This window comes from Anastrepha ludens, chromosome 3 (genome assembly GCF_028408465.1).
Source record: "Anastrepha ludens isolate Willacy chromosome 3, idAnaLude1.1, whole genome shotgun sequence".
Classification (NCBI taxonomy): domain Eukaryota; kingdom Metazoa; phylum Arthropoda; class Insecta; order Diptera; family Tephritidae; genus Anastrepha; species Anastrepha ludens.
In genome coordinates this window covers 125,122,373-125,135,938 of record NC_071499.1, presented here as the reverse complement: position 1 = coordinate 125,135,938, position 13,566 = coordinate 125,122,373, and the positions used below count along the sequence as shown (strand labels likewise).

The following is a 13,566-nucleotide window of genomic DNA, read 5'->3' as shown; positions in this document are numbered from 1 at the left end:
CTTTTTGTACTTACTGTTTCATAAGATTTGTTCTCGGGCACACATTAGTAGCCTTATTATTGTGGGTTATATAACGTAACCCTTCTTGCCAGCGCTGATTTAATTTTTTTTTTTTAATTTATGAAAATTTTTTATTTAAAGTGTGCGAAAAAAGTGTGCAGACATGCAAAGTAAAAGAAATTCGAAGAAAATAAGTTAATTGAATAGGTAAAGAAACATGAAACCGACCGAATAAGAGAATATAATGCATTTTTAAAAGTATAAAAAGAATGGAAAGAGACAAACACATAATACATAGTAAAAATAAGGTGTACGAAAGAGATAACATGAAGTGCAGAACATACATTCTCTGAGTATGTGAGTAGATAGGAACAATAAAGCGTTTTTATTTATAAAAAGACGAGACAGGAACAGGTAGGAATTTATAGTAAGAAATTTTGATACACAACATTTTTTAGAACAGCACAAAATAAAAGCGAAGAAGTAAATTTTTAGTGCTAACAAAAATCATGCTGGGTTATTGTAAATATTGAAAAGTGCTGCTCATGCATTTTTAACACAAACAAATTTTATTTCATGCTTGCATTTGTAAAAATGGTTAAAATAATTGCTTCCTTTGGGACTTACTGTTTTTTCAAACACATCATCGGACAAATATTATTTGCTTTAACATTATGTGTGATTTTTCGTATGCCATCCAACCAGATCTAAAATGGAAGACAGATGAGGTGAACTTAGAAGTACTTCGTTTTTGATTTTGATTTTGATTTTAATGTGCTTTAAAAGTTCTGATTTGATTTTAATTTCTGTTTTAATTTTATTTTAAATTTTGATGTAAATTTTGGTTTTCATATTTTACTTTAGAATGAATTTTAATATTTAGTTTTATGTTTTAAAATAATGTATTTGTTAAAAAAGTATATTTATTAAAAATTTAAATTATTTTAGTACTTAAATGTTTAATTTTATTTTAAATTTTGATATAAATTTTAACGTTCATTTTTACTATAAAAAGAATATTTTATAATATTTAATTTTATGTATTAAGATAATATTTTTGTTAAAAAAATTACATATAGTAAAAATTAAAATTAATTTTAACATTTATTGAGAATAAAAGAAGGTAGTTTGAATATTAATTTTATATTAAAGGTATATTTTTATATATTTATAGGGCGGCCGCCGTAGCCGAATGGGTTGGTGCGTGATTACCATTCGGAATTCACGGATAGAACGTTGGTTCGAATCTCGGTGAAAGCAAAATTAATAAAAACATTTTTCTAGCGGTCGCCCCTCGGCAGGCAATGGCAAACCTCTGAGTGTATTTCTGCCATGAAAAAACTCCTCATAAAAATATCTGCCGTTCGGAGTCGGCTTGAAACTGTAGGTACCTCCATTTGTGGAACAACATCAAGACGCATACCACAAATAGGAGGAGGAGCTCGGCCAAACACCCAAAAAAGGGTGTACGTGCCAATTATATATATAATATTTTTATATATTTAAGTGAATATTAAAATTAATTTTAAATTTTTTCTAAAAATAAAAAATGTATTTTAATATTTACATTTATATTTATAATAATACTTAATTATTTATATTTAAATAATATTTTTACATATTTAAATAAGTATTAAATTTAGTTTAATATTAATAAATTTAAATTTTAAAAATAATTTATTTTTAATAGCATTTTAATTCTAATTTTAGTTAAAATTTTTTTTGTGCAATTTCTACTTAAATTTTACTTATAATTTTAGTTAAAATTTTTTTTGTTAAATTTCTACTTAAATTTTACTTATAATTTTAATAATATTTTTAATAATAATTTTAAATCAATTTCACTTCGGAAAGTTTAGTTTTACTCTTGAAAGTTTAATTTTAGTTTTGACTTAAGTTTTAGTTTCAATATGAAATTTTTACTTTTAATTTCAATATCATTTTTAATGTTAATTTTAAGTTTAATTTTATTTCTAACTTTCAATGTTATTTATTTATTTATTTATTATTAAAGTCAAAACATACAACCATAGGTTATTTTTACAATGATTGACCTTAAGAATAGTTGACATAAAAGGATTAACAGTAAAATCAAAATTAAAATTAAAATTACAGATAGTAGTAAAGAAGTATAAGTTGGAGAAAGTATTAAAAGGAAAGTAAGGTAAAAAATAGTGGTAGCAGGAGTAGGGATTAATGGGAAGAGATTTAAAGTACATTCAGCAATTTTCGGCAAGATAGCGAAGCAATTTATTTTTGAAACACGAGCTTTCTTTTATACGTTTAATTTTGTAAGGTAAGGTATTCCAAAGACGGACAGAGAACACAAAGTATTGACGTTCAGTCACCAAACAACTGTATTTCATCGGGACTATGTTTAACGAGCGGCAGGACTTCGAAGGCATAAGTCGATCTTTGAGGTATCTGGGTTTTTGAGTGTTTATGATCTTGTGGAGTAAAACTAAACATTTAAACCTAAGCAAGTCGTTAAAGGATACGGAAGCAATTTTTTTCGCAAATACTGAAATATGGTCATAACGTTTTTTACAGTACACGTACCTAGCAATGTTGTTATACAAAACATTAAGCTTACTACGACACACACTATCACAAGGAGTATATAACTCGCAACCATACAGTAACGTTGGTAACAAATACGTTTTAGCTAGTAGCAGTCGAGTGTTTACTGGTGTAAAATATTGAGTTGTCCATAAATTTCGGAGCATACCATAAACTTTGCCTATGACAGTAAAAATGTGGTTGCTCCATGTCAAAGTTCTATTAAATGTAACCCCTAGATTTTTAACATTGTCCACATATTTAATCTCAGCGCCATTTAGTTTGACTTGTGTATAGCCATCGAGCTTGATATATTTTTTGTAAATAACGATGCATTGGGACTTATCAGGATTAAGAATTAACCCATTTTCAGAAGCCCACTTGCTTGTGAGGCTCAAGTCAGAATTCATATTGCTTATGCAAATATCAATGCAGCTAATGGGACAACTAACATATAATTGAACGTCATCAGCATATACATGGACATCACTATATTTAATCACACCGAACAAATCGTTAATGTACAAGACAAATAAAAGAGGGCCAAGGATAGAGCCTTGAGGTACACCTCTGGTTACAGGGAGAAAGTTTGACATGGTATTATCACTACATACGGCTTGTAATCGGTCACTAAGATACGTTTCTATAAGAGTCAAGGCCGACGTTGAAAAGCTAAATAAGTTTTTAAGCTTCAGAATTAAGAGCTTATGGTCTACGGAGTCAAATGCCTTTGAATGGTCAAGTAGAGTTAGAAAGGTCACATGCCTTTTGTCAATGTTGAGCCTTATATCATCAGACACTTTTAGGAGTGCTGTGGTGCAGCTCCTACTACATCTAAACCCCGACTGCAATGTGTTCACCAAGGCGTTGCTATTCAAAAACGTGTTTATTTGGCGATGCATAATACGCTCAAGAACTTTGGATAAGAACGGCAGTATTGCAATCGGGCGGTAGTCTCCATTCGCTTTCTTAATAGGTATGATTTTGGCTTTCTTCCAAGAGTTGGGAAAGATTGACGTGGTTAAGACGGTATTCAGAGCATAGGTAAGATATTTTAAGATCTTTGGTAACAGGCATTTTATAAATTTTGGATGAATTCCATCCAGACCGGCCGCATTCGACTTGACACTAAGTATGGACTGTACTACCTCACAATCATCGACACATTCAAAACAAAAACTGGACATCACAGCGTTAAGATTAGAATTGTAATTGTCGTAACATATATTATTAACAGAGCCGGGCAAGCGCACAAAATTCTCATTTAGTACATTTACATTAACATCACCTAGATCTAGCATAGGTTGATTTTTGTTCCCAATCCCGATCGCACGTATTTTGTTCCTCGTCTGCTTCGAACCCACTGCAGTACTAAACTGCTGCTCATAGTATTTTAGTTTACTCAATCTAATTGCTTTGTTAACATCTCGTCTGCAAGCCTTAAAGATGTTATAAGTTTCCGAGGTTCTGAAGCTCTTCCATTTGCGGTACGCTTTGTTGCGTTTGCAAATCAAGTGTTGAATATGGTTGCTGAACCATGGCCGGTTTTTATCAATTACTGGTTTGTGTACAAGTGGTACGAAGCGGTGAAAGAGCGAGCTAATGTTTTCTTCAATGAAGCTAATTTGCTCATTACTAGATATTAAGTTATGAATACATTCCCAGTCAATTTCCTCCACAGCCCCTTCAAGAAGCTCATAATCTATGCGTAGAAAATCACGGTATGAATAGTATTTAGTGTCATGGGTCAGTTGGAAGTTAAATGTCATGAATATAAGATCGTGCTTAGAAAAACCTGGCACAGAAAGCTGGTCAAATAGGAGAATTTTAGCGGTATCGTTAACAAAAAATATGTCTAGCAAAGAGCTGCTAGTTTGCGTGAAATGTGTAGGCATAGAGCCGTTAACGGGGAACAAACCCAAGCTCCGCATGGCTAACACGAACTCATTTTCACATAGCAGGTCGCTGTTAAAATCTCCTGCTACAATGATATTATTATAATTAAGAGACAAGTTTTCGATGAAATCAACAAACGATGCGTAGGCGATGTATTTGTTAGGTCTATATACACAGCCAATGAGGAGTTTGTCATACTTAGTTTTAATTTCAAGGAAAATATATTCTATTAGGTTCGTATTTTCCGAGATGCACTTGAGGGAGCAAGACAGACTATTTTTAACAAACACTGCAACACCGCCACCACGCTTGGCTCTATCTAAACGGAAAGTTTTATAGCCATTAACACAAAACGAATCGTCATTATGCCACGTACAGAACCATGTTTCAGATACACACACAACATCTACATCAGATGTCTCAAAGATATATCGAAATTCATCAATTTTAGATGGCAAACTCTGAGCGTTGAGATGACATATTTTCAGTCCAGACTTTAGCCTACTTAGTACGCGAATCATATTAAAAGTGGTATCTCTGCCCGTGTGAAACTGTTTATCCTTACCTATCATTGGTGAGGGAAGTAAAGAAGAGGACATTGCATATAATACCCTTTGAAACCCGAATATTACCGAATATGACAGGAAGTATAGTTAAAACAGGAGTTAAGAGAAAGTTTAAGTAGCGGAAATAGAGAATATGAATGGAAGAGATAAATAAAAGGAGAAGGACACAATTTATTTTTATTGAACTAAGTAGTAAGATGTTATTATAAGAACTGCACAGTATTTTTCTTTCAAAAAATTCTGTATAAGTATCAATACTATCATTTTTAGTTACTAATTCTTCGATTTCCACAAAATTATTTAGTAGTCCTTGTATACTCAAGTATTTGCACCGGATGAAGGGGCTGGTTGCTAATATAATTTCTCTTTTTCAATATTGATCTTTCGTTTAAAGAGTTCACAACTATGGTCAAAAGCGCTATGATTTTCACTTAAATTTAAGCCGTATTTTTGGTTGGCCGAGGAACAGTTGATGCATCTCGGTATATCATTTAATTTCGAACACCCGCTGGATTTATGCTCCTCACCACAATGCGAGCATGCTTGAGTACGCTTACATTCCGTAGACTTATGGTTGAAGCCCAAGCAATTGTAGCATCTTCTTACAAAGAATGATTCTAGTACTTTATATTTTCCCCAATCAACTCTTAATGTACCCAATTCCAAAATTTTTTTATATGCGTTTACTTGCACTTCAAAAATTGCATTGTATTTCACTATCTTATTTTTATCTTTAGTTTCGTATATCACCTTAAAAGAAATTTCCTCATTTTCTAAAAAGCTATTCTTATCTTTTATTTTTTGCATTAAGCTTTCGCCACTGAGTTTTTTTGGTAGACCAAAAATTTTGAGTCTGAAATTTCTCTCTTTGGGAAGTTGAACTTCATATTTTTCACTCATTTCTCTTTCTATATTGGATTTTAATTTCGACACCGATGCATTATCTTCACAAGCTACCACAACACAACCGTTTCTCTGCATTTTCATTTTCGAAACTTGTATCCCTTCCGGGTTGATCTTTTCTATCATTTCGTTCTTAGTTATTAAAGCATCCTGCCCTTTTTTTGGTTTTAATTTCCTTTAATTTTTCTGCATAAGTTGGCATACGCTCTTTTATCAAATTATGCACACATCTATTTTGTTCTTTTTTCGTGCCTATCTGCTCTAACACTTCTTTAATTTCATTAATTGTTGCACTTTGGACTTTTAATTCCATATCCATTCCTTTCACACTTTCTCTAACTGTCTTTATATTTTCATTTAACGACTTGAGTGCATTTTTACATTCTCCACATAACACACACACAAGCTCGCTAGTCTCAATAGATTTGAGTAGATAATCCGCACCAATACATTTTGGATGATACAAACTCCCGCAAGATCCACTGCAAGCAACTGTACCACCAACTCTAACAGATTTATTGCACTTTTTGCAATCAAAATTCATTTTAAATACTTTTAATTTATTTATTTTTTTACGACAGCGTCTGTTGCACTTCAATATTTAGAAAATTCAATTCTCCACACTTTTATTTTTTTTGTGCTTATTTGTGCTTTATTTAAGTTTTATTTATTTACGAGCACTTAACACGAACCAACGTCCGTACATGCGCACGTTTATTTTCCGTTTTAATGTTTTAATTTTGTTTTTAATTTTAAGCTTAATTCAGTTTCAAATTAAATTTAGTTCTGATATTAATTTTAGTTTTTGTTTTAAATTAAGCTTAAGTCTTAATTATAATTTTAATTTTTATAATTAATTAATAATTAAAATTAATTCTTTTTTATAATTTTGATTTTAGTATAGTTTAATTTTTAATTTTTAATACAATTTTAGCTTTGACCTTTTAAATTTAATTTTAATTTTAATCTCAAATTCAATCTTGACTTTAATTTAAATTAAGTTTTAGTTTTGATTTTATTTTTAATATTAATTTTAAAAATAATTTTTGTTTTAATTTTGTTCTGATTTAAATTTTGGTTTTGGTTTTAAATTAAGTTTTAATTTTAATATTAATTTTAACTTTGATTTTATTTTATTTATATTTTTAATGATAATTTTAATTTTACTCTCATAGCAATTTTAAAGTCAGTTTAGTTTGGATTTTAGAAACTTCAATTTTAATTTTGATTTCTGTTCGTTTTGTTTTTCTTGAATTCTACTTTAAATTTTGATTTTAGGCAAACTAGTTTTTAATTTTTTTTTAATTTTAATTGTAAAATCGGTTTATTGTTAAATTAAATTTAGTTCTAATTTTAATTTTAAGTTTTGATTTAAATTAAGTTTTAGTTTTAATTTTATTTGTATTTTTAATATAAATTTTAGTCTCAATATATATTTTTTTATTTAATTTAGTTTTATTTTAGAATTTTAATTAAAACTTTGGTTTTAATGTCCGTTTTAATTTTGATTTAAATTTAAATTTAGTTTTATTATAAGTTTAATCTCAAATTCAATTTTACTTTGAATTTTAAATTTGACTTAGTTTTAATTTTGCTTTAAATTGTACTTATAATTTAGCTGGGATTTTCCTTATTATTTTTACTCTTAATTTTAATTTTAATTTTAATTTATTTGTATTTGTATTTTTAATTTTATTTTTTTTATATTTTATTACTTATTCAATTTTTAGTCACGATATTTGTAATTGTTTCTAAACGAAAAATTTTCGTACTTATTTACAACTTAAGAGAGATAAATTGAATAAAATTCCAAAACTCCCTGTTAGTACAAACAAGTTTTGTGGATTATTTATTCATCTAAGCCCCTTTCTTCATTTTCATGTTTTGCCATACATCGTGCTATTCAGCAAATTAGCAGCCAAGTTCACTCCATATCCTCTCTACGAGATGGAAAATTACTCCTTCTAGTAGAAAATACTCGTAGTACAATCGCCGACAAATTCAGAAATGTAAAGCAACTAGGGAATATATGTACCATATCAGCAACCCTACACGAATCACTCAACCACGTGAAAGGCACAATATTCGCTCCATTTCTAAATAACGTCCCGGAAGACGAAATCGTTAGTGAACTTAGCTCTCAAGGAGTTGTAGCAGCCTATAAATTCTAAAAAAAAAAAAAGACGGAAATTTTCGCCCCTCCGCAGTTCTATTGCTAACTTTCAATCTATATAATTTGCCCAGTCAAATTGACATTGCTTGGGGCAAAGTGTTAGTCCGGCAAATAAGTCCATTCCCCAAGCAAACAAAAGGTGTATAATAATGCACCATTCTGGTGGAACCAAAACCTAAAACGACTTCGATCCCAAAAAATTGAGCAGTGGAAAATTTTCAAAAGAATTAAGTCAAATGCTAATCTAATGTCTTATAAAAAATCAAATGCTGTTTTCAAAAGAGCGGTTAAAATTGCTAAGAGGAAAAGTTTCGAGACTTTTACCTCAAGAATCTCACCGTTGTCTACGCCTAAAATGATTGGGTCAGACGTCAGGCGACTCACAGGTATCCCTCGTGCCCCCATTACATTTATCCAATCAAACAATACACTGCTCACAAACTCCGAAGATATAGCAACCACCTTCGCCAATTTTTGGTTTGAACTTTCTGAGGATAATAATTTTTCACGCGAATACATCACAGAAAAAGAGTATTGGTATTCCTTGCCTTACAACCCGGAAAATTTGTCGCAGTCCGCAAAATATGTGGAAAACCAAATAGAGTTTTGTGAATTCGAAGCGGCACTTAAACATGCCAAAGGCAAGACTACTGGCATGGATCGCATATCGTATCCAATGCTCTCTTATTTTACCGGTATCAACAAAAAAAGGTAACTTTCTCTTTATAATACTATATTCTCCAAAAGTTCATATCCACATCTTTGGCGTGTAGCCACTATTATCCCTATCATCAAACCAAGTAAACCTACAAGCTTGCCTTCATCCTACAGACCCATTTCTTTGCTTTCTTGTCTTAGCAAAGCGTTTGAAAAAATTATTGCTATACGGCAGATCTGGTTTGTAACAAAAAATAATCTTATCAAACATAACCAAACCGGCTTTAAGAATAAGCATAATACAATGGACTCGCTTATTCAACCCCAACACCGCGTGTCTGACTCTCTTGCCACTAAAAACCATGCCACAATTCTGGCTATTGATTTCGAGAAAGCTTTTGATCGCATAGGAGTGCATGCGGTTTTAAGTCAACTTGCATCATGGAAGATTCGTCCGAAAGCTTTTAAAATAGTAAAAGCTTTTATGACTCATCGACAGTTTCGAGTCTGCGTAAGTAACGTTTTTTCGAATACATTCCCTCTTCAAAATGGTATACCCCAAGGCTCTCCTCTATCAATAGTTTTATTTATTATTGCTTTCGACAAACTCACGGATATTAACGAAACCTTCCATAAAATACTTACAGAGTTTAAAAAATGGGGAGTAAAAACTGGGGCATCCATCCAAATACCAAAATGCAAAATATTACATGTTTGCAAAGAGAAAAAATTGATATATCCTCAACTAGTTTTTGATAATACCATAATTGAATCTGTCAGTAACTTAAAGATTTTAGGTATAGGGTTCGACAATAAGCTTAGTTTTAAGTACCAATGTACAAGCCTTAGAACCTATATATCATACTGCGATTCGACGTAGCATAAACGCATTCCCGCCGTGAAATGCATTTTGGGCGAAACTGGTTTACCTTCATTAAGGGATCCACAACGATCCAACTGATACCCAAACTACTATATTCGCCGAACTCTAGTCTACATAAAATCGTAACTAGTGCTTCTAAATACAGAATAAACTATAAACTTAAGTCTACACATCGACGCTGTGTACGCTACTGCAAGTTTTTTGATATAAATATACCGCCTAAATGTCATAAAATCAATATGGAGCCCGAGTGGCTGATAAGTGAATTCAAAATTGATACATCTCTCCATGCTTTAAATAAATCCAACACCAGTAATGAAAGTTTCTTACAAGGTTTTTTTGGAAATCGTCAATAACTACAAACAAGAAAATTTTGTAACTATTTTTACTGACAGCTCTAAAGCAACAAACACTGCCTTTGCAGTTACCTCATCGAACGGCAGTACCATCAAAGGTGATACGCTTCCTCCACATATATCTGTATTTACTGCCGCGGCTTTTGCTATCCACAAAGCTCTAGAACATGTCATTCATCTAAAGGGCAAATTCGTTATATGTTCCGATAGTTTTTCCTGCTTAAATGCCTTTGCATTAAATATAGGAAAAAAATTGGTTTGCTTTGGGTACCTGGCCATGTCGGCATTCCTGGGAATGAACAAGCTGATAGTGCAGCGAAATACTTTTGATTAGCACCTACCTTTCAGTATGAGACAAACGATTATAATGACCTGAAGAAAATGTTACGTCAGCACTCCCCAAAAGCGACTCACAGAATGGGAAAATTACCAACATCGATACTCCAACCTTAGCCCGACTCGTGATAAACTTCTCTACCCCAGCAATATCACTCGTCTACAATCAACCATTTTCACACGTCTAAGGATCGGGCATACGCAAATAACTCACCAACATCTTCTCACTGGAAGTCCAAAACCAACATGCTCTTTTTGCAGCAATATTATGTCCGTCGATCATATATTCCACACTTGTTCGGTTTTAGAGAGTATTAGGCAAAAACATTTAATTACTAATCAGTATCTAAAATTGCTAAGAACACCACCCTATGTAAATATTTTGAGAATTTAAAATTTTTTAGTAGAATGTAACTTGCGTAATTTAATATAATTTTAATACTAAGAACTTACTTATATATTCAGAGTCGATGCTCATTGTAGCTAGCACTCTTATACGCAATTAGGTTTAATATCTATATATTTTCCTAATAAATAATATTAATAATATTTATTCTTTATGCAAGACCCTTCGTTAATGCAAGACTCTTGACAGTACTTGTTTGTTTTGTCTAATTTTTCTTTTATTTGCCTTTCATTTAATTTTTGAATACAAAAATAAAGCAAAAATAGCACTTTATAGTTTTTTTTTTGTAGTTTAAACTATGAACTGATTTTGAGAGCTTTTCTTATTTTCTCAGATAAATATTTTACGAAATATTATTGTAAGAAAACGAAATGTTCGCATTAGCTAGAAGTTAGAAAAATGACCCCTAATCTTATTTTGATAGAAAATATTGAAAACAAAAAAATGCTTTCCATTCTTTCTTTCTTTTTCACCAGTAATCCTGCATTGATTTACCCATAGCGGATTTAAAGGCTTTTAATTTTTTTACTCCCTTTGCAATATTTCAAAATTCCATTTTACTGCAATTCTAATTCTATTTTGCCTTTCCTCTACAAACTTTCCTTTTCCACTTTCTCCACACCAAACGTCGTTCTTTGAGTGCCCTACTTTTATGCTTCAGAATGTTTCCAATTATTTTCTTTTTGTTTTGGGCAACAACTGTTGCATTTAATGTGATTTTTGGACAAGCTACAATTTTAATTAAAAATTCTAAAAAGTCATTTAGCTAAGCAAAACCACCCATGAAAGCAAACAAATAGCAAAAATATCCAAACATACACGCATATTTCGAAACGACATACGTATGCATGTCTATGCTTGTACAATAAAGCACAAGGGTATGTGTGTGTATGCGTGCTTAGCAAGATGTTTTTAGGGCATTGCATTGCATGTCACATAGTGCTCTTCTTCTTCTTCTACCTTATGCGGTAGACAATAGCTGCTAGCATTGTATGCCAGTTTCACAAAGGCAGATCAGGAACGCGCTGCATGGAAATTGTGAGTGTGTGAATACGTACACACATATATAATTATGTTGCATCAGGGACATCAGTTGCACATATGCATCCCATTGAATTTATGGCTGTAAGTTTTTCTTTAGCAACGCCGATCGTACGACCAAATAGCGCCAAAGACTTTGATTTCAATTTGAGCCGAACTAGCGTAGAAGCGGATGATACACAAGGAAATTGGTCCCGTATACAAACATGAGTCTGTGTCTATGCGTGCGTGCTAATAACTGTTGTCATCATCGTTAAAGCAGTTTGTGATTCAATAGCTTAATTTTAATTGCCACATAGGTCAAACCGAAAATATTCTATACTCTTAAGCTTAAAAATTCAATTGAGAATGAAATTGAAATGAAAGCAGCAGATGTTCGAAAGCCATTCATATGGAAGAAAGCCCTTCATATAGTTGCACTTTCCTTCTTGTTTTCTTCAAATGTGGAGTGCTCTCTTCTCAGTACCTACTTTCTAACCCTAAGCACAAGTTTCAAAGCAGTAAACCAAATATCTTGCAATGCAATTCCCAGTACTTCAAACAGCGTTGCCTTTTTTCAATTAAATAATATTTTAATTTCTCCCCCTAACAATAAATTAGCCTCTCCAGAATAGAAGAAAACATTTATTTCAATCTTAATAAGAATTTTTGTTTCAAACAAAGTTTCAGTTTTTTAAGCCCTCATATTTTAATGCAGTCTTTCTTTCTTCTCAATACTAAAAATTTACTGCTACCCAAAAACGCAATCTTCAAAGCTAAGAGCCTGATATCTAACAACTTTGTTTTCAAAATTTTCAATCAGACTTTTATTTTTCACTAGTTACTACTCATCCAGCCCTTCCGCAAAAGCAACTCGCACATCTCTGAGTACAACAGAGTGCCATAATTCCGCCCATTAACCATTTCATAACACTTTTTCACGACATCGCCTTCTCCCCGTTTTCACATCTTGCTTCAACAAAAATATGAAAGTGAGAAAACTTGTGAAACACTACAAACACCCGTTAGCAAATATTCAAGCTTTAGTCGAACGCTAGGTACACTCAGTTGCCTATTTTCATATATAGCATTTGAGTGTGAGTGAGAGTAACAGGGAAAGCGGCATGGAAAGAGTGCATGTTAGAAAGCGCGCTGACCAGTTGCTGATACTTGTATCCGTAGTAGGATAATATAAGTTGCACTTTTGCCTTTAATAGAATTTTAAACTGCACAATATTGAGCGAGTATTACATGGAAAACCTATAGCACAATATTTGGCGATGGTTGAAGTTGAAAAGTTTATCTTCGCAGTTATGCAAAGTTGGTTAGTTTGCTTGAATTTTGTTAGGAAAATATTGTAAGATAATATTTACACTTAGGGAAGAAGGGAAGAAAGAGAGCTCAAATATACCAGCAATACTTTAGTTGAATGAGTCATTGAGAATCAATACAAGTAAATTATGAATTTAATTTAATAAGAAAAAAAAGGAAAATGGATGCAATAATATTTTGCTCGGTGCTCGTGAAGTGAGACTTTATTATTCGAATTACGAAACTTAAAGTTGTAAGCTTTTAAAATGACGGACAAGTAGCAATTAATGGGACAACCCGCAGAAAGTTTTTTATCATCTTTAATGGGAACCCATAAATTTGTTGCTTTCTTCTGCATAAATTTAGCAGTTTACAGAAAAATTTCTCAACCAACCGAAATAAATGATTAGTGTATTACTGCCCGTCCTATGGTACGGCATAGAAGTTTTAACGATGACAATATCCGATTTGGCATGACTTGGAGTGTTTGAGAAAAATAT

General features: G+C 31.9%; 1 protein-coding gene across 2 annotated transcripts in view; it reads right to left on the bottom strand.

Moving 5' to 3' along the window:
- LOC128859038 (1-phosphatidylinositol 4,5-bisphosphate phosphodiesterase) overlaps window positions 1–13,566 on the bottom strand; it is a 163,199-nt gene that overhangs the window by 19,032 nt on the left and 130,601 nt on the right. The window contains exon 7 of one of the 2 annotated variants that reach the window (XM_054095707.1): window positions 628–707. In XM_054095707.1, the coding sequence (XP_053951682.1) occupies window positions 628–707 (80 nt within the window). Of the gene's footprint in view, window positions 1–14; window positions 95–627; window positions 708–13,566 lie in introns of both variants that reach the window. The other variant, XM_054095706.1, reaches the window with a different exon arrangement.